Genomic DNA, 22,138 nt, shown 5'->3' with positions numbered 1-22,138 from the left:
GGAGGACAGAGGAGCCTCTTAAAGAAGAAGTTACAGGTCTGTGAGAGCCAGAAATCTTGCTTGTTTGTAGGTGACCTAATACTTATTTTCCACCATAATTTGCAATTAAATTCATTAAAAATCCTACAATGTGATTTTCTGGAAAAAAAATTCTCAATTTGTCTGTCATAGTTGACGTGTACCTATGATGAAAATTACAGGCCTCTCTCATCTTTTTAAGTGGGAGAACTTGCACAATTGGTGGCTGACTAAATACTTTTTCCCCCCACTGTATATTTCATTTAATGTCATTGTCTATAGCTGTTCTTTACTTCATCATGTATGTGTACATTTCTTTGTCAGTGGGCAAACATACAAAATCAGCAGGGGATCAAATACTTTTTTCCCTCACTGTAGGTAGTGCACTACTTTTGACCATGGCCCATAGAGCTCTGTTCAAAAGTAGTGCACTATGTAGAGAATAGGGTGCCATTTGGGACACACCCTGTGTTTTTTCTTCTTCCGTCAAGTCCGGTCCATTTCTGCGACGGCTCTGCTGCTCTGCTGCTCTGCTGTGACAGAACTAGAAAGATCTTCTCTTGCTCTGGAGCTTTTCCTTACTGTATACAAACAGGGAGAGAGTAGTTACGTCCAAAATGGCACCCTATTCCCTATATATTGCTTGGGTCAAGAGTAATGGGGTTAGGGTTTATGTACAGTAATCCCTCGTTTATCGCGGGGGTTACGTTCCGAAAATGACCCGCGATAAGTGAAATCCGCGAAATAGAAAACTTTTTTTTTTTTACAATTAGCAACTATTACATGTATACAAATACAGTGACTCACGTGTAGGCCGTTTCGTCGACATTATGGGTTTAGAAGATGTTCGAAATTACAAGATAATTTGGCCAACTTAATGTAAATTTGCCAAGCTGTTTTATGTACGTACACATAACTGCACGAGACGACAAAATGATAGCACAATTCGTAGCATGTTTTGATACAAGAAGCGGGAGTGAGTTTTTAGCGAATCAGAATGCAGAGCACAATGCACCAAAAAAAAAAAAAAAATGCATTATGAAAATCCGCGAAATAGCGAATCCGCGATAAGTGAACCGCGAAGTGGCGAGGGATCACTGTACATCTTGGATGTACATCAAGTGTAACGCTACATATTACTTCTCCAAATCCAGTTCATACAGATACAACTACATCTTGCTATTATGATATACATTTATGATATATAAAAAAATATCTATAAAATCCTAACTATTAAATATTTAATGCCTTGTATTTTCAAGAAAAGCACATGAAAATCACAACAATAGGACAGCCCTTCTCTACACAGTCTAACTTGCTCTCGTGCATATTCCCTTCAAATGCTCTTATGATTTTCGCTTTCACCTTGATTCATCTTTGTGGAGCACCTTCTACTACCCTCCTAACTCTGCTCTCTTGGCTCATTGTTATTTTTTACTCTCTCTCTTTTGCCCCCCCCCCCCCCTCCCAGAGCTGCTTACAGTGGATGGTGCAATACTTAAAGACCACGTAGCTGCAGGATGAAAACATGGCTGCACCTCTTATGGCACCACCAGGACCTAACAGCTTCAAATATTTTACCACGGAATCATTGGCTAACATCGAGCTCCGTATCAACGAGGAGAAGAACAAACCGCCGCCCAAACAGGACAGCAGTCACCGTGACGACGACGATGACAACAAACCCAAGCCCAACGGCGACCTGGAGTCTGGGCGGAATCTGCCCTTCATCTACGGCGACATCCCTCCTGGAATGGTGGCGACACCACTGGAGGATCTGGACCCCTTCTACCAGGCTCAGAAAGTAAGTGAGAAACACACGCCTCCTCCTTATCCCCTGTCCTCCATCACACACACACACACACACACACACATTCACGCACGCACACGCACACGCACACGCACAGACGCAGACACGCACACGCACACACACACACACATCCTTGGCCTTGCTTTTTCTCAACACCTTACATCACAGATACAGTAAGAGGAATAAGTCTGGTCATTTGACTAAGATTATTATAAGGATTATTAGTAAAACGTCCAGGTTTCAAACAATTAAGGAACAGGAAAAATATAAGGATGCTAATGATAGTCCTAGCCATCTTCTGAAGGCCTAGATGGAAAGGCTTTCCCAAAAAACTTCTCAATTAATTTACTGCAGTGGGCTAAATCAGGGTCACACAGAGTGTTTCTTGGTAGTCTTAAACAAATCTACTTTGAAACAAAAGTATACACCTCACACACATGGTTATGGGCTTTAAAAAAATAATACACTTGTACCATGTCAGATATAGAGTTGAAATGTATTAATTTTTTTTGTTTGCATCCCAATATTACACTTTATATACATCACAGAAGACTGAAATATAACAAAACCGTTTGACATAAAAACACTGAAATTTTGGCGGATTCTTTGAAGTAATGTTCATTAATTATTAATAACATCCCACCACGAGGTCACTATTTCATTTGACTGCAGGAAAGGGCTACATGTTAACTAGCTAAATTACAAAGTTAACTATGCCTACCTGGCAGAATTATTATTTGCATCAATCCAGTGGCCATTTGTTTTGCAAATCTCATGTGCCCTACAGAAACACCACTAACCAAACAGTGCTAGGTGCCTGCACAGTTGAATTAAAGGGTAACTACTGCTCAAAGATAAAAACGTGTTAGATTTTTCCCAGACCTCAAAAGTGGTCTCCTGATGTGGTTTAAGCATTGTTATGGACTTGCAACATCATATTTAGTAGTTTTTCTATTAAAAAGTGTGACTTTGAGAGCGAAACCCCCCCCACAAAATGAAAAATTCTGCATTTTTGACTCAGTTGACGGCCTCATTTATGCATTTCAACTATTAGCCTACTTTCACAGTACATCTTGGGTTGGCCTGACTGTGAAAGACCAATATGGGATTGATCATTCTAGGCCATTCAGAGTGTATGTCACTGTTTGTCATATAATTTTTAACACAGGGCGCATTTCCTTCGCCGGGCAGTCCTTTTAGAAATGTTTGGGCAAAATTATAGTATACCCACTTCTCCAGATAACACTACACCACTGTTCATAACCAGGGGTGAAAGGAAGGCAGTATGGTCCAGTACGATACGGCGTCCCGTAGTGGGGGTATGCCATACCGTTAAAACATGAGCCTATCACAATAATGAAAACAAAATGTCAAGAAAACTGTAGGCTATTACACCATTATGTATCATTACTGCATGTCAGAGTCATGAAAAATGAGCGAATGAACATAAAAACAGGTGGTTATAGCATAGGCTCCAAAATGCGATGCGGTTCAACGAGAACGTTGACATTTTGCCACGGCAGAGATGATTGGCGGAAACCGAGACAGCAGTGAAGGCATTCATTCTGGCCTAATGACAATCACCATTACGCTTTCGGGTGTTTTGTGTAACAGATGTCTCTTTCCATTCACCAGGGTGCTGTTGGAGAGATGCAGCGCTGCGTCGCTCCAACAACGCTCAATCAAATTAATTTAACATAAATGATGTAGCCTACGGTAGAAAGAGTAGTATCCTATGAGGTTTTTCTGTAGCCCATAAACTGGAGACCAAATGTATTAAAATGTCACGAGATAGACTTTTCAAATCATTAACGTATAAATGAGGAGAGAGAGTGAAAAGGCTAACAGGCAGACACCAGCTTTGGAGCGACTGCGGCATAATCAAACAGAGGTGGACAGCAAATGGTGCTGAAAGTAACTCATTTAAGCAATTGTTATCATTTTATTTCGACTTCACAAACAACAACAAGGCTTTGTTGGTGCCTATTTCTTCCTATTAAAAAAAACAAGAGGTAGGCCTACCTGTTTGACAGACGCAATTATGCTATACATAGATTTGTCAGTATAGCCAAATCCGCCAATACTGTCATCATGCACTCCGTATAGTCTGAGAGGGGCTTGGTGTGTTTGGTTAAAACCAGGGCTCAAATTGAGTGAGGGTATGCTAATAACCTTTCTTAAAGAAAAGGGCAAAAAGGATACCTATTGTTAGCTTTATATTTTGAAATAAATAACAAGTATCCAGATAATATAAAGCGTTCTATGAATGCTTAACTCCGTGATGCCTTATGCTAGAAACAAGCTTTAAAATGCCCACAAAAAATGGACTTTGTTATTCTATCCCTATAAATTGAGATTTTCACTTTCTGTAAAGAGAAGATGATTAAACACTGGCAGCTTTTTGGGAAGCACTTCTGTTGTTGGGTTAAACAACGGACGAGTTAAATTTGTCTGCGTCGTTCAAGCCTCTATCTAGGTGGAAAGGTAACTTTTGAAAGTGCCATGCTTAGATTCATAAGGATGTCTAGTATTTAATTATTTGCAATTAGCAACCGTTTCGTTGCAAACAAGACACTCTGGTCTGGCATTGGAAAAATATGGTAATAATATTTCTGTCCATTGTTCGCTGAAACTTCTACTTTCATTATTCAGCTTTCTTTTGATACTTTTTCAGAGCGACATTTTCTCTGTATTGCAAGCTGTTTTTCACACAAGTGAATATACAAAACTAATTTAATATAGACATGGTCGATTTTATCAGTGTAATCAGATTGAAAATATTAGGATATGTTATTGATATTGAACTGATTATATAGCCTACTAACTAGATGTGTTAAAATTGTGTTTAATTTGTAGTGTAGGCATATGAATTGGCCTACAATTATGTTCTGTTCTGCCGACTATTAGCTGAGAAAACATTTGTCCCTAGGCCAAACCTATTGCCGACCCCTGCTGTACACTATTCTAGTTTAGCGGCGATAGGAGGGGGCTGGCAATTTGTTGTCTTGCCTAGGGCGGCAGAACGTACTGGGCCGCTCTGCTGCCGACACATTTATTTTGGTGCACGCGCGTGCACACACAGGAGGTACGTACCGGGAAGAAATTAAATCTACTCTCACCCTGTTCATAACGCATTCGTGTACATTACATGATTTCCAATTTGCTGTGGTTTACGTTACCTAGGCTAGCTAGGTGGCTAATGTTAGCTAGGCTAGGGGTTAAGGTTAGGGTTAGGTTTAGGGGTTAGGGGTTAAGGTTAGGGTTAGTTAACACGCTAGCTAAGTAGTTAAAGGGTTAAGGTTAGGGTTAGGAATTAGGTTAAAGGGAAAGGGTTAGCTAACATGCTAAGTAGTTGCAAAGTAGCTAAAAAGTAGTAAGTAGTTGCAAAGTTGCTAATTAGCTAAAATGCTAAAGTTGTCCATGATGAGATTGAAACGCTCAACCTCCCTGACCAACCTCCCTCCTATCATTTCTGTCTTAAGTAACCTACTGTCTTTATCTTTGACTGAAATTCACTGTATACAAAATTATGTACTGCACAAAAAAAGTAATAAATTGTGTGCCTGTCACGAATTTCCAATAAGCAATTCGTGTCAATTTCACAATAATCTGTGATACTAGGTTGAGATATTTGATATATATTTAAGAGAAAAATAATAATGTAGATGTACTATAGACCTCAATATCAAACATACTGATATGTTGTCCAGTTGAGATACTGTATGTAATCAAACAGTCACATGATATACTGTAGCTGATACATTTACTGTAAGGCTCACTTTGTATATATTATTTTTCAATTTCCGTTATGATAAAACCATGACACAAAAGATCATGGCATCGTGTAAACTGCTGGTGTAGGAGTTGCTTTTTGGTTCGTGATTGGTCTGTGTACAGTAGCTGAATACAGTATATTTTATTATTATTATGCAGCACAATGCCCCCCCCCCCCCCCCCCCCCATCCTCAATTCAGTTGTTGTTCCTGCTTGCCTACCCTATCTCTCCTCTCGCCCCCCCCCCCCCCCCGCCCCCTCTTTCTCTCTCTCTCTCTTCCCTCTCTCCTCACTCACTCTCTCACTCTCTCTTTCTCCCCTCTCCCTTCTCACTCTCTCTCTCTCTCTTTCTCTCTCTCGGCTCAGAGAGCTATGGGGAAAAGGTAAATGGCAGACACTGTCAGTTGAAACACTGATGTTCCAGATGACAGACTTTTCTAATTGTTTAAAAAGTTATCCCCAGAAGAAATAAGGCAAAGCTAAGCAGTGACCGGGCAGAAAATTCACTAGCTAGCTAACTTAAAGGAGCAGTGTGGACAGTGGGAAGAGTGATATCTCAAATTACATTTTATGCATTGTTGGTGTGTGTGTTTGTGTGTGTGACCTTTAAGATGGTTTTTGACATCATGCATGTCGATGTAGGGCTTTAGGCTAATCCAGATAAGATATGACTTCATAATATGGGATGTTACCCCCAGTATTAGCCATATATTATGGATGCAATGTGGGAAAATAGCCCATATCTTGGACAGGAGAGGAGGCAATCTCTTTTTGCATGTTAAACTACACAAGTTATTAGTAGTGGGTGATCTTAATCTGGATTGGTTGATGCCAGTATCTGATAGGCGGAAAGATATTTGTACTGCGCTAAATCTAACTCGGCTGATAACTAAACCAACTCGCCTCAACTTTAAACACCCTGAACAATTGACTGTCTTAGATATTATTCTAACGAATGCCCCTCAGAAGTTTACAGCCAATGGGATATTTGCTAATGAGTTCAGTGACTATTGTCCCATTGCCTGTATAAGAGATGTTAAACTACCTAAATCTCCCTCACGCATTATTACAACAAGAAATTATAGGAATTTTAATGAGCAAATATTTTTGTCTGAGCTGGTGTTGAGTGACTGGTGGGTTATGTCAACTATCACTGACTTGCATCAGGCCCTTAACTGTTTTATTTCCCTGTTTAACTCTGTTGCAGATAAACATGCGTCGTACAAAAAACAAAGGATAAAAGTAAAATCTAATCCTCGGTTCATGCATGAATTGTCTGAGGAATTACAGGAAAGAAATGTACCTTGGGCTAAGGCTAGAATGACTGATTCTATGTCTTACTGGCAGTCCTTCAGACATTTGAGAAATAGATGGCTATCTCTGGTTAGAAAAGTGTATCGGAGAGTGGTGGTAATCCAGCTAATTTCTGGAAAGTGGTGAAATCTTTGAAACAAAACTCCACCCCCTCGTTTCCCCAGCAAGTTTTCACAGCCTCTGGTCCCATACGAGACAAAATTGAAATTTGTAGTGCTTTTAATAACCATTTTGCTTCAGCTGGTCACCTGTTTGAAAGGATAGTCTATGAAAATGTATCTTATTCCACTAGAGGTAGTCCTTTAGTCACCATAGAACAGATAGTAGAGAATGATGTTCTAGAACAGCGTTTACCAAACTCGGTCCTGGGGCCCCCCCTGGGTGCACGTTTTGGTTTTTGCCCTAGCACTACACAGCTGATTCAAATAACCAACTCATCATCAAGCTTTGATTATTTGAATCAGCTGTGTATTGCTAGGGCAAAAACCAAAACGTGCACCCAGGGGTGGGGGGGGGCAGTACCGAGTTTGGGAAACCTTACTCTAGCAAGGCACTTAGTACATTATAGACATCAAATGGTTGAAATGAAAATAAAGAATGTGAGTCTGTTAAAGATCAATGTAAAGAAATCCACAGGGGCTGATTCACTTGATCCCTTCTTACTACAGCCCTCTGCCCCACCCATTGTTGAACCTTTAACCTGTATTTTTATCTTGACAATTGCTACTGGTGTTATCCCTAAGATTTGGAAAGCGACACATGTCCTCCTACATAAAGGCAGAGATCCTTCTGACTTAGATAATTACCGCCCAATTTCCAAGTTATCTTGCTTAGCCAAGGTATTAGAATCCCTGACCAACTCCCAGCTAATAACTTTTTTAACTTCTCACTCTATTGGAAATATGCACCAGTCGGGTTGTAGATCTGGACATAACACTGTTTCAGCCACTCTGCTTGTTTTAGATTATGTGTTGAATTTCCTAGATCATCAAAATATAGTTCTGCCTTATTTATGGACCTTTCCAAGGCATTCAACACCATTGACCTTTCCCTACTCATTCAAAAACTGTCTGAAATGGGCCTGGACAAGGAGTCTTGCAAATGGTTTAAGAACTATTTGACAGACTGGACACAATGTGTGCTTTCTTATGGTGTCAAGTCTAGTTTCATCAATATTACGAAAGGTGTATCGCAGTGGTCGATTTTGGGACCTGTTCTCTTTACTATTTATATAAATAATATTGGTCGATGTATTAAATCCTGTAATATTCATCTATATGCAGATGATGAGGTTATGTATCCCATTGCACCGACTGTTGACAAAGGCTATGTTAGAGCTGCAATCTGATTTTGTTACATTACAGAAAGCCCTTGTTGATTTAAAACTTGTACTTAATGCGGGCAAAACTAAATATATGTTGTTCTCTAATTCACAGAAAAATGTCTCAGATGGGCTACATGTTCACTCATTGGATGGTTCTCTCATGGAGAGGGTGCCTGCCTATATATATCTGGACGTTTGGATTGATAAAGATCTAATGTTTAAAAAACATACTGATGAGCTAGTTAAAAAGCTAAGATTTAAAGTGGGCTTCTTTTTTAGAAATAGATATTGCCTCTTCATGAACAGCGGGAAGCAATGTTCCCTCTAATCTTTTTCGGCACTGAGTAAATTTCAGGTCTTCTGAGCGCAAACTTGAACGTTGTGAAAATTCTGTGCAACTTCCAGCGTGCGTTTACTGTGAACACTGAGGCTGGACCCGCTTTAAGTTACAGTTTTAACAGTGGCCATGTAGACTACTGTGGCTATTTGATCATAATGCAGGCCTACCAGAGTGGCCTACCATCAAAAACAATGGAGAAAATGCTTCCCATAACATTTGAACATGAAAATACCTGTTCTATCATTCAGCCTACAGTTGCAGCCAATATGTGGTGTTCAATGTAGGCCTACATTCAATGAGACCTTTGAAAAAAATCATGCATGGCTTGACATTAACCTGTTTATCCACTTGTCCTTCAGACAAGGAGGTGACTGAAAATGTTGTTGTGTTGTGTGATGCAAGAAACCACTTTACAAAATAAAATGCATTATTATTTCCATACCATTATTACAGAGAATCAGACAAACTATTGGCTACTTAGCTTATTCAAGCCTGTCTCAAAATACAACACTGCCCCTTCACCTGACTCGCTTTTCAAAGATGTCTAGAAATGTACACATTTTGTGCTCTTGTAGGAAGCAATCACTCCCCTATTTCTGACTACAAATGATCTATAACTGGGCTAATAACTCACTAACTAGCAAAGGATATGAACAAAACGTGCACACGTGGCTACATGCAGCTCTCGCTTTGATCTCAAAACAAGTGCATCTACTCAGAACCGCTCATGCTGTAAACACAGTCCAGTTCAAAGTAAATGGCACAGATCCATATATGGCAATGGTCTATTTGCATATAGGCCTACTGCAGCTCTGATTGTTTATGCCACACCAGTCGGTGTAGAGTACGGGCTGAGTAGTGCATGTCAATGCAATAGAATCCTACTCCGATGTGTTTATGCCTACAACAAAATCTCTTGCATAGTTAGTTTTGTTTTGGTATGTTGCATTGAAAGTGGCTAATATTGTGTTGATTCGATCACAATTGCCACAGTAAAGGGAAACGTTGATAGTGTTAACAGGGAAAACTCTAGAACAGTGCTCACCAACCTTTTCTGAGTCAAGATCACTTTGAGTCAAAATGCGATCCGAGATCTACCACTCAGATATTTTTTTGACTTGGCTTAAAAAAATGTAATCCTATGCAACATTAACCAATTAAAAACAGTACTGTAGCTGTTGTGGAAAATAATCACTATACTTTATTTAAAATCAAAGTTCTTCCAGAGTTTTTTTAAAATCAAGATTGACTTTATTACAATTCAACAAAGCCGAGCTGGTCTGCAGAGTAGCGCCCCTCTTCCTCTCCGCTCTCCGTCTATATAGTCCCATTCCCACACATCCCAGCTCAAAGCCCCTCCCTCTTAGGTTCTCTTACCATTATCTTCAGTTTCCCGCTCTCTACCGCTCCGCCCACTTCCTTAGTCTATGATAGGACTACATTTGACTGTCATTCAGTTTAGAAACAATATTATTACAATCAATCACACCCTTGTCATGCAAAAACAATCATGTTCAGTTTTAAACTCTGTTCAACCCCGGCTCACCCTGGCTTGACCTGAAGATTGATTGTTGGACATGACAGGTCCACACTCAATCTCTCAGACGTACACAAACCCACTCCTCTCTTCCCTCCCGTCATGCTGTAATTACTCATGACTAGTCTAAACTCTATTAAACTCTGGCGCCGCACTTTGTTTGAGAAAATATGCTTTAGGCAACAGTCTGGTTTCAGTCTCTGATAAGGTAGGACAGCCATGTATTAGGTTAGAGTGAGCAATTCGACCCTAGGTCAGATCCCCATTTCACACATACACAAGCCCAGTGAAAGGAACCATTCAAGTTCTTGCCTAGCAACAGAGAATCCTCACTATATACTATACGTCTGTGATTTAACTTTGGTTATTCAATAGTTTACAAAAAAATCTTCATCATAGCAATTAGGTTTGTGCAGTAAGCTATAGGCCCAATATATTATCACTGCATATTGACTTTGCTTGAATTGCTCTACCAATGCATTGTTGTTTGGGCCATTTTTTCCAATCATATTTCAACATTTGAGGTAGGCTATATGATCAAACCGGTACAGTGGCTGATTTTTTGGGGGTTTGTATCATTTGATTTACACAACATGCCTACCACTTTAAAGATGCAAAATATTCTTTCTTGTGAAACAAACAAGAAATAAGACAAAAAAACGGAAAATTTGAGCGTGCATAACTATTCACCCCCCCAAAGTCAATACTTTGTAGAGCCACTGTTTACAGCAATTACAGCTGCAAGTCTCTTGGGGTATGTCTCTATAAGCTTGGCATATCTAGCCACTGGGATTTTTGCCCATACTTCAAGGCAAAACTGCTCCAGCTCCTTCAAGTTGGATGGGTCCCGCAGGTGTACAGCAATCTTTAAGTCATACCACAGATTCTCAATTGGATTGAGGTCTGGGCTTTGACTAGGCCATTCCCAGACATTTAAATGTTTCCCCTTAAACCACTCAAGTGTTGCTTTAGCAGTATGCTTAGGGTCATTGTTCTGCTGGTAGGTGAACCTCCATCCCAGTCTGAAATCTCTGGAAGACTGAAACAGGTTTCCCTCAAGAATTTCCCTGTATTTAGCGCCATCCATCATTCCTTCAATTCTGACCAGTTTTCCAGTCCCTGCTGTTGAAAAACACCCCCACAGCATGATGCTGCCACCACCATGCTTCACTGTGGGGATGGTGTTCTCGGGGTGATGAGAGGTGTTGGGTTTGCGCCAGACATAGCGTTTTCCTTGATGGCCAAAAAGCTCAATTTTACTCTCATCTGACCAGAGTACCTTCTTCTATATGTTTGGGGAGTCTCCCACATGCCTTTTGGCGAACATCAAACGTGTTTGCTTATTTGTGTCTTTAAGCAATGGCTTTTTTCTGGCCACTCTTCCGTAAAGCCCAGCTCTGTGGAGGGTACGGCTTAAAGTGGTCCTATGGACAGATACTCCAATCTCTGCTGTGGAGCTTTGCAGTTCCTTCAGGGTTATCTTTGGTATTTTTGTTGCCTCTCTGATTAATGCCCTCCTTGCCTGGTCCGTGAGTTTTGGTGGGCGGCCCTCTCTTGGCAGGTTTGTTGTGGTGCCATATTCTTTCCATTTTTAAAATAATGGATTTAATGGTGCTCCGTGGGATGTTCAAAGTTTCTGATATTTTTTTATAACCCAACCCTGATCTGTACTTCTCCACAACTTTGTCCCTGACCTGTTTGGAGAGCTCCTTGGTCTTCATTGTGCCGCTTGGTCTACAAGACTCTGGGGCCTTTCAGAACAGTTGTATATATACTGAGATCATGTGACAGATCATGTGACACTTAGATTGCACACAGGTGGACTTTATTTAACTAATAATGTGACTTCTGACGGTAATTGGTTGCACCAGATCTTATTTAGGGGCTTCATAGCAAAGGGGGTGAATACATATGCACGCCCCACTTTTCCGTTCTTAATTTTTGAGAATTGTTTGAATCAAATTTCACTTCACCAATTTGGACTATTTTGCTTGTGTCCATTACATTAAATCCAAATAAAAATCCAATTAAATTACAGGTTGTAATGCAACAAAATAGGAAAAACGCCAAGGGGGATGAATACTTTTGCAAGGCACTGTAATAGATTAGTTGTTGTATTACTTGTGAAGCACAGCTGAGTGAGCATACATTTAAATAATTAGCTTTTTATTTGTATTTTACTGGGCTGATGATGCCTGCATCTGATGGTCAGTCTCAGTGGAGGGAGAGCAGCAGACTGAGGGTCCACCTCTCAACATCCCTCCACTCTCCCTTTCCTCCACTGACACTGACCAAAAAGGGACACCGTCTTCCAGCTGATGGCGAAACTCGAGTCGCACCGCATCATTTCTGCCTCATGCACAAATTAATGTTGTTACTCCGATGAACAGAGAAAGTGAAATATTCCTCGATATTAAAAAAGACCCAAGCCGATAATAATAACATCAACGCAAGCCTATAGATAGACTTTCCTACTCATTCATTACTGCTGCAGTGCTTGTTGTAGCGCTGAGTGGAAATAGGAAGAACGCACATTTTATGGATTATAGAAATGTTGAATATGAAGTGTTGACAGTGCTGAGTAAGAACTTAAACATGAACTCACTCATAGAAACAGCATCTCTTTGCTGTATTCGTTGACAGTGTCTCTCTAGTCATGGTTTTAAACATTTTGAAATCTCACAGTATCAACTTTGCTGTAGCTTTCTTTTATGCCTGCTACGTTACGGCAGACAGGGTCATCTGAGCCATCCAATTGGCCAGCGGTAGGCCTATAGTGCACTTGATTTGCTCTCTGGGCCCACCGGGAAGGCAGAGTTTGTACCTTCAATCAATCAATCAAATTGTATTTATAAATCCCTTTTTACATCAGCAGATTTCACAAAGTGCTATACAGAAACCCAGCCTAAAACCCCAAACAGCAAGCAATGCAGATGTAGAAGCACGGTGGCTAGGAAAAACTCCCTAGAAAGGCAGAAACCTAGGAAGAAACCTAGAGAGGAACCAGGCTCTGAGGGATGGCCAGTCCCCTTCTGGCTGTGCCAGGTGAAGATTATAACAGTACATGGCCATTAAGGCCAGATCTTTCTCCAAGATGTTCAAATGTTCATAGATGACCAGCAGGGTCATCTATGACACATTAAATGTTTCAAAATGGCAACAGTTCGCCTACCTGGCGCAGGGCAGCTTAATCGGGTGCATCTACCGCCAACAGCCCAAGACGAATAAACAAAATAAGAACACAAGGCTTTATCGTTGTTTTTTGTACAGAAATGTTTGCCGATCAACTAGGAATGCCATCGTGATCGACCGGTTGGTGACCACTGCTCTAGAAAGTTGAGTGAAGTTCAATCTCGTGCTTCTCTGTGTAGTCTAATATTTCTGCAAGTCCCGGGGAGCTGCGCTGCAGTCTCGGGACGCACGCAGCTTAGAGGGAACATTGGCAGAAAGTAGATTGTACAGTCAACTTTCCTGCCAGTTCTTGACTATGGTGACACCATTTACCAGAATGCAGCAGCCACTACTCTTAAACCATTGGATGCCGTCTACCATAGCTTGATTACAGGTGACAGTTTTAATACTCATCACTATCAGGAGGTCAGCTGGACCTCACTAAAGTCCTGTAGATCACTTCATTATTCCCTTCTTGTTTACAAAGCTCTGCTCCACAAGCTTCCAACATACACTACAAGGCCAAGGGTATGTGGACCCCTTCAAATTAGTGGATTCGGCTATTTCAGCCACACAAGTTGCTGACAGGTGTATAAAATCGAGCACACAGCCATGCAATCTCCATAGACAAACATTGGCAGTAGAATGGCCCGTACTGAAGAGCTCAATGACTTTCAACGTGGCACCGTCATAGGATGCCACGTTTCCAACAAGTCAGTTCGTCAAATTTCTGCCCTGCTAGAGCTGCCCCGATCAACTGTAAGTGCTGTTATTGTGAAGTTGAAACGTCTAGGAGGAACAACGGCTCAGCCGCGAAGTGGTAGGCCACACAAGCTCACAGAACAGGACCGCAGAGTGCTGAAGTGCATAGCATGTAAAAATCATCTGTCCTCGGTTGCAAAACTCACTACCGAGTTCCAAACTGCCTCTGGAAGCAACGTCTGCACAATAACTGTTTGTCGGGAGCGTAACGAAATGGGTTTCCAAGCCTAAAATCACCATGTGCAATGCCAAACGTCGGCTGGAGTGGTGTAAAGCTCGAAACCATTGGACTCTGTAGCAGTGGAAACGCGCAGTCCGACTGACGAATCTGGGTTTGGCGGATGCCAGGAGAACGTTACCTTCCCCAATGTATAGTGCCAACTGTAGAGTTTGGTGGAGGAGGAATAATGGTCTGGGGCGGTTGTTCATGCTTCCCCCCCCCCCTCCCTTGAGGCAACTATTCTGAGACTGTCTACTGCTTCCTTTTGCTCCTTGATACTTTAGATCTCATGAAGACCTCCTCCTCCTCGCCCCTTGGACATGATCCCTACTAGAATACTAAAACAGGTTAGGCCTACTGTTGGCCCCAACATTCTGTCTATTGTAAACAGCTCCCTGACCTCTGGCTCCTTTCCAGCGTATTTTAAAACTTTGGTGTTCCAACCTCTCTTTAAAAACCCCAATCTAGACCCCTCCTCCCTGAGTAATTATATACCTATCTCTAAACCTTTTATCCAAGATCTTCAAGTTGTTTTCAAGCAATTGGTGGTTTTGAGAATGAACAACTTATAACCTACTTATGCTCACTTCACAGTACGGAAACTGCTTTATTGAAAGTCAGTAATGACCTTCTGTTGGCTTCCTGTGTATGCTCTATTCTAGTTATGTTTGATACTATTGATAATAACATCCTTGTTGACCGGCTGAAGAGGTGGGTGGGAATCTCCGGCGTTGCCCTCGACTGGTTCAGGTCATATCTACTGTATGTGGCAGACGTTTCTCAGTGAGCATGGGTGGTTCAATATCGTCCCCAGCACCTATTCTCTATGGTGTCCCTCAAGGGTCAAATCTGGGCCCCATCCCTTTTTCTCTGTACCAGCTTCCCCTTGGTGACATCATCCGCAATCATAGCTTTATTTACCAATCAGACCCAGTGACCAAGCTAGCGTAGCTGCCCTTCACAAATGTCTTGCTGACATCAAATGTTGGATGTCTGACTATTTTCTCCAGCTCAATGATAATAAACCAGAGGTTGTTTTATTTGGCCCGCACCTTGCTAGAACCCAGATTGTAAATAACCTTGGTAATTTGTCCACCAATGTAAAGCCTACGGTCAGAAACCTTTGACCCTGACCTAAACCTCGAGCTGCATCTAAAGGTCATCCAGTCCTGCTTTTATCATCTAAGAAATATAGCTAAAGCAATGTATTTTATTTCAGTCTCTGATCTGGAGAAAGTTTTTACTGTATGTCCTCACACCTAGATTACTGTAACTCTTTGTACACCTGTCTCAGTCAGAAATGACTCCATCCTCTACAGTTAGTTCAAAATTCTGCAGCGCAGCTTAACAGGCATCAGAAAATGTAACCATACCACACCTATTTTAGCTTCTCTAAACGGGCAACCAGTCACTTTTAGAATAGATTTGAAAATATGTCTTAATCTCGTTTAAAGCTAGGCTTGTTCTATGACTTGTTTTCTTCTATACTGAACAAAAATATAAATGCATTATGCAATAATTTCAAAGATTTTACTGAGTTACAGTTCATATAAGGAAATAAGTCAATTTAAATAAATTCATTAGGCTCTAATCTATGGATTTCACATGACTGGGAATACAGATATGCATCTGTTGGTCACAGATACCTTTAAAAAAGTAGGGGTGTGGATCAGAAAACCAGTCAGTATCTGGTGTGACCACTATTTGCCTCATGCAGCGCAACACATCTTCTTCGCATAGAGTTTATCAGGCTGTTGATTGTGGCCTGTGGAATGTTGTCCCACTCCTCGTCAATGGCTGTGCGAAGTTGCTGGATATTGGCGGGAACTGGAACGCGCTGTCGTACACGTCGATCCAGAGCATCCCAAACATGCTCAAGGGGGGTTTGACATGTCTGGTGAGTATGCCAGCCATGGAAGAACAAGGACATTTTCAGCTTCCAGGAATTGTGTACAGATCCTTGCGACATGGGGCTGTGGATTGTCATGCTGAAACATGAGGTGATGGCGGCGGATGACTGGCACGACAATGGGCCTCAGGATCTCGTCACGGTATCGCTGTGCATTCAAATTGCCATTAATAAAATGCAATTGTGTTAGTTGTCCATAGCTTATGCCTGCCCATAATATAACCCCACCGCCACCATGGGGCACTCTGTTCACAACGTTGACATCAGCAAACTGCTCGCCCACATGACACCATACAGGTGGTCTGCGGTTGTGAGGCCGGTTTGACGTACTGCCAAATTCTCTACAACGACTTTGGAGGCGGCTTATGGTAGAGAAATTAACATCCAATTATCTGGCAAAAGCTCTGGTGGACATTCCTGCAGTCAGAATGCCAATTGCATGCTCCCTCAAAACTTGAGAGATCTGTGGCATTGTGTTGTGTTACAAAACTGCACATTTTAGAGTGGCCTGTTATTGTCCCCAGCACAAGGTGCACCTGTGTAATGATCCTGCTGTTTAATCAGCTTCTTGATATGCCACACCTGTCAGGTGGATGGATTATCTTGGCAAAGGAGAAATGCTCACAAACAAATTTACACACTGGTCCTTATTTGTTTGACCCGGTATAACTGACAAAGGTCCTTCATCAGTCTGGACATGAATGGCGTGCCCTGGTCGGTCAGGATGGTGGCCGGGAGTCCCACTCGGGAGAACATGAGATACAGTTATTTCGCTATGGCTTTGGTTGCCATCGACCTCAGGGGAATAGCCGCTGGGAACGTCGTTGCATAGTCCACCACCACCAAGATGTTCTCATTTCCGCGCACCAAACGCGGCAGGGGTCCCGCCAGGTCCAAGGCTATGCACTCAAATGGGGTCTCTATAATTGGGAGAGGGATAAGAGGGTTACAGTATGTTCGCTTGGGAGCAGTGCATTGGCAGGTGTCACAAGATTTGCAATACTTAGCGACATCTTGGGTAATCCTCGGCCAATAGAAACACCCCAGCAACCGTTCGGTGGTCTTCTCCCTGGCGAGATGGCCCACTAGTACATGTGTATGGGCCATGTGTAATACAACCTCTCTGTATGAACGGGGCACCATTAACAGTTCCTGTTCTACCCCTCTACGTTTGGCCACCCAGTACAAGAGACCCCGCTTGATGGCATAATAAGGAGTGGTTAACTCCCGAGCCGATACTCCTCCCATCTATCCTCTTCACCTTCCGCATAGCCTGGCGAAGGTTGGGTTCCCGGTGTTTGGCGGTTCCCGAATTGGCCCATTAGCTCTTCCGACAGGGTGAAGTCGTGCGTGTTGGGGCGAGGGAGGGGGCACTCCTGGTCGGGGTCGGATGATTCCGTGCCAAACCCCCTCCAGGTGCTCTTTCTCTCGTTGACTCCTGAAACACCTGGTGTAACTGCTCCCTCTGGAGCTCATCAACTGGACTCAGGACGGGGGTCTGGTTAGATCCGGCTCCCGCCGGGTCGCTCTCGAACCCCCTCCAGGTGTCCTCCTCCGTGGTCTTCTGGAACAAGTGCCTCAGTCGTTCATTTGGGGATTCTCCTTCTCCCCCCTGGCCTGACGAGGAATCCCGGTTGCCCTGCCACGCCTCCTTAGCTGCATCCCGTCCCTTCCCATGTGGTGTGCGCCATTGAGTGGGCTCTGAGTGCGCCAGTGCTTGGCGATTAGGGTTGTTCGGTCTCCGTGCTCTATCGGGGCCACTCCCCCGCCCCGCCTTCCTCCACAGAAGCTCTATCAGGGGGCAGTCCCTCCCCAGTAGCACCAGTAACTTCATTTGGGGAACAACCCCGATGATCAGGGTGGTCTTCCCGGCAGGGGTATGGAAGCTGACTCGGGCTGAGGGGTAGCGTTTGGTGTCACCGTGGATGCAGGCTACCGCTGTTTCCGTCTCGAGACGGGGTGCGTTGGACAGGATCTCCTCCCTTACCAGAGACACCATGCTTCCCGAATCTAGGAAGGCCTCCCAGTCCGTTCCTCTTACGCGCACCCAAAGCTGGGGCCAGCTCCGCATGCCAACATACCTGTGGCGCGGGTCATTCCATCCGGTCACGGGGGGGGGGGGGGGGGGATTCAGTGGGCATAGGGACGTCTACACTGGGGCAGTGCCTAGCCATATGACCATATGTGTTGCACTACAAACACTGTATAGGGCCATGAGGCGTGGCCTTACTAAAAGTCTTGCCTATGGGGCTGGGTGCTGGCCCTGTCGACCCTCCTGCTAGCCATGGGGCGTACCACTGTAGTGGTCTTCTCGCCCCTGCTAACGGCAGCAAGGCTTTTAGTAGACAAGGATAACTTGATGCACTGGATTAGGTGGTCAACTGTAACTGGATTAGCCTGACCTACTATTCTCTGCATGGTGATGGGTAATTCCCTCAAACACTTGTCTATGACCAGGGTTTCTAACATTTCGGCCAAACAGGGAAAACAAAACAACAAAAGGCTTCACCCGTCTTTAGACTACTGTCTACACATAACATTTACAGGGGGAACGATTCTCTCTACCTATAGCCTGCCTTGCTTAACCAAGAGCCAAGGTGCATCAGAAGAAGCCGCTTTCTCTGAGGTAGGCGAGTACGACATCCTCACAGGTCCCTGTGTATGCTCCCAGCCCCAAGCTCATCTCCTGGCACACCTTTATAGAGGGAGACACAAAGCAATTAGTGGGCCCAGCTGTGCACTAATTGGCTTTACACTGAGTACATATCTCCTGAGGAGGGTTCTGTTGTGTTGTCTTCCTCCGGCCGGTCACTGAACTCTCACAAAATATGCTTTTAATGTATGATTTTAATTAGCTATCTTTTTTCATTCTCCTTTCTCCTGTCTTTGTTTCTTTGTTTATTTTATTATTTTATGATGTGAAGCACTTTGTAACTTGTACTGAAAAGCGCTATACAAATAAAGTTATTATTATGATTATGATTATTATATGGTTCCTCCTCCACTTTCTCTCTCTCTCTCTCTCTCTCTCTCTCTCTCTCTCTCTCTCTCTCTCTCTCTCTCTCTCTCTCTCAATTCAATTTCAATTTCAATTTAAGGGCTTTATTGGCATGGGAAACTCTCTCTCTCTCTCTTTCTCTCTCTTTCTCTCTCTTTCTCTCTCTCTCTCTCTCTTTCTCTCTGTCTCTCTCTCTGTCTCTCTCTCTGTCTCTCTCTCTTTCTCTCTCTCTCTGTCTCTCTCTCTCTCTCTCTCTCTCTCTCTCTCTCTCTCTCTCTCTCTCTCTCTCTCTCTCTCTCTCTCTCTCTCTCTCTCTCTCTCTCTCTCTCTCTCTCTCTCTCTCTCTCTCTCTCTCTCTCTCTCTCTCTCTCTCTCTCTCTCTCTCTCTCTCTCTCTCTCTCTCTCTCTTTCTCTCTCTCAGGGCTCTGTCCTAACTTATTTTTCGATTCTTGCCTTGGTCTTTTCTTTCAATTTTAATTTTCTATGGTGGAGGGTTAATGTGCTGTTTGTTTTAGTGGTACCCACTGTGTGTTTTATTTTCAAAGTTAGGGAGGAAGAGGACAGAGGTTTAGTTTCCTGGGGTTTTGAACGGTGTGGTGTGAGCGATGGCTTCACAGCCTAGTGCGGAGGAGACGCTGTCGTTACGGCATGGATTCAGGTGTGTTCCCGATAATGGAATTAAGGTGGAGGAGGTTCTGCTCGCGGTCGGTGAACAGGAAGGAGCTGAATTTATACATTCCGCTTCCAGAATGAACAAAACTGTGGTTGTGTTCATGAAAATAGCAAATTTGGTGGGTAGGCTCATTTCTAGTGGAATATTTGTAAGGGGTGTGTTGGTGGCAATTTCTCCTCTTTCTACCCCTTCGACTAGGGTGGTAGTTGCAAATTTGCCTCCGTTTATTACGGATGATCAAATCAGGAACGAGTTGAGTCGTTTTGGTCAGTTTGCTAGTGGTTTTCGTGTACTGTCGGTAGGTTTTCAGGCAGATGCCGTCAAGCATGTTGTTTCGTTCCGGAGGCAGGTGTTCATGTTTCTGAATAACAATGAGCAACAGTTAAATGTGCATTTTAAAGTGAGGCATGGGGAGGGGCTCTACGCAGGTTTTGCCAGCACAGATAGTCTACGTTGCTTTGAGTGTGGGGATTTGGGGCATAAGAGCTTTGCGTGCCCTCATAAAGGCTGTAGACAAGGTGAGGGTAGAAGGACCAGTGGGGGAAATCGAGGTCAACGTGAAAGGGGCCATGAGACGCAGGCAGCAGAGGCTGGGTCTAGTCATGCTATAGATGGTGGGGTAGATGAGGCTGGGCCAAGTCATGCTACAGATGGTGGGGTAGGTGAGGCTGGGTCTAGTCATGCTACAGATGGTGGGGTAGATCCTCTGTAGCTCAGCTGGTAGAGCACGGCGCTTGTAACGCCAAGGTAGTGGGTTCAATCCCCGGGACCACCCATACACAAAAATGTATGCACGCATGACTGTAAGTCGCTTTGGATAAAAGCGTCTGCTAAATGGCATATTATTATTATTATTATTATAGATGAGGCTGGGTCTAGTCATGCTACAGATGGTGGAGTAGATGAGGCTGGGTCTAGTCATGCTACAGATGGTGGGGTAGATGAGGCTGGGTCTAGTCATGCTACAGATGGTGGGGTAGATGAGGCTGGGTCTAGTCATGCTACAGATGGTAGTGTAGCTATGTCTGGGTCTAGTCATGCTATAGATGGTGGGGTAGATGAGGCTGGGTCTAGTCATGCTACAGATGGTAGTGTAGGTGAGGCTGGGTCTAGTCATGCTATAGATGGTGGGGTAGATGAGGCTGGGTCTAGTCATGCTACAGATGGTGGTGTAGGTGAGGCTGGGTCTAGTCATGTTATGGATGGTGGTGTAGATGAGACTGGATCTAGTCATGTCATGGATGGTGGTGTAGATGAGGCTGGATCTAGTCATGCTATAGATGGTGGTGTAGCTGAGGCTGGGCCTAGTCAGGTTATGCTAGTGGATGAGGAGATTATAGTGGGGAAGGGGAAGCGACTAGGGGGTGTGGAGGAGGGTGTCATGCGGAAGAGGAAAAAGGGGGAGAAGAAAGGAGGTGGGAGGGGAGAGGCTGGTGTGGTCAAAGGCACCAAGGAACCTTTGTCTGGTGCTGGGAGGAAGGCCCCGACTAAAGAGGAAGGGCAGGTGGTTAGGATGGGAGATGGAGGTGAGTCTAAAGAAGAAGACGATGAGGAGGATTTATTTTCAGACTCCTCCTTAATGGGTCCAGAGCTGATAGCCAGTCAGTCAGAGGGGTCAAAGTACACGGTGAGGGAACTGTCAAGGTTCCTGAATGAGACTAAGGGGAAACAAGTAAATATTGAGGCTTTTTTTTGCGATCTGGGAAAGTTTGTAAGATCAGTACAACATGCTATGGAAAATGAGGGGCATGGTGTCCTCTCACCTAGGAAACGGTTTAGGTTGAGGAAGTGGGTCACAACCGTGCGTAAAGGTCTACCTTCAGACACTGTTTAGATGAAAGTTTTCTTTCTGGCACTGGGGCTTTTTGAGCTTTGCTATTGGTCTCTTTCTTTGCTGGCTTTTCTCCCACTTCTTATGGAGACTCTTTGGGTAGGCTCACTTAATATTAATGGTGCCAGAGATGCGGGAAAGAGGAGTGTGTTGGGTGAATATGTAAAACAAAAAAAAGCACAGGTGTTGTTTCTGCAGGAGATGCATAGCGATGTGGTGAATGAAGTTGATTGGGGGCTCTGGTGGAAAGGGGCAAGTGTGCTGAGCCATGGGACAAATGTTAGTGCAGGGGTGGCAATCCTTTTTGTACCGGGTCTGTCTGTAAAAATGTGCTCCTCAAAAGAGGTGTGTAGTGGTAGACTGCTTGTAGTAAAAGCAGAAATTAACAACAGGGGTTTTGTCTTTATAAATGTGTATGCGCCTAACACAGGGAGAGAGAGGGGGCTTCTATTTGGGT

General features: G+C 43.5%; 1 protein-coding gene across 6 annotated transcripts in view; it reads left to right on the top strand.

Moving 5' to 3' along the window:
* Positions 1–1,546: 1,546 nt before the first annotated feature.
* Positions 1,547–22,138, top strand: part of LOC311147726 (sodium channel protein type 8 subunit alpha-like) — a gene marked incomplete at both ends in the record, with an annotated part of 104,147 nt that continues 83,555 nt past the window's right edge. For all 6 annotated transcript variants that reach the window (XM_084184489.1, XM_084184487.1, XM_084184486.1 and 3 more), the window contains one exon: positions 1,547–1,822. In XM_084184489.1, the coding sequence (XP_084040615.1) occupies positions 1,547–1,822 (276 nt within the window). The remainder of the gene's footprint in view (positions 1,823–22,138) is intronic.

The sequence above is a fragment of the Coregonus lavaretus genome (genome assembly GCF_964263955.1).
Source record: "Coregonus lavaretus genome assembly, chromosome: 20".
Lineage (NCBI taxonomy): Eukaryota > Metazoa > Chordata > Actinopteri > Salmoniformes > Salmonidae > Coregonus > Coregonus lavaretus.
Note: the sequence above shows the minus strand (reverse complement) of the source record. Positions and strands in the feature narration are given on the sequence as shown.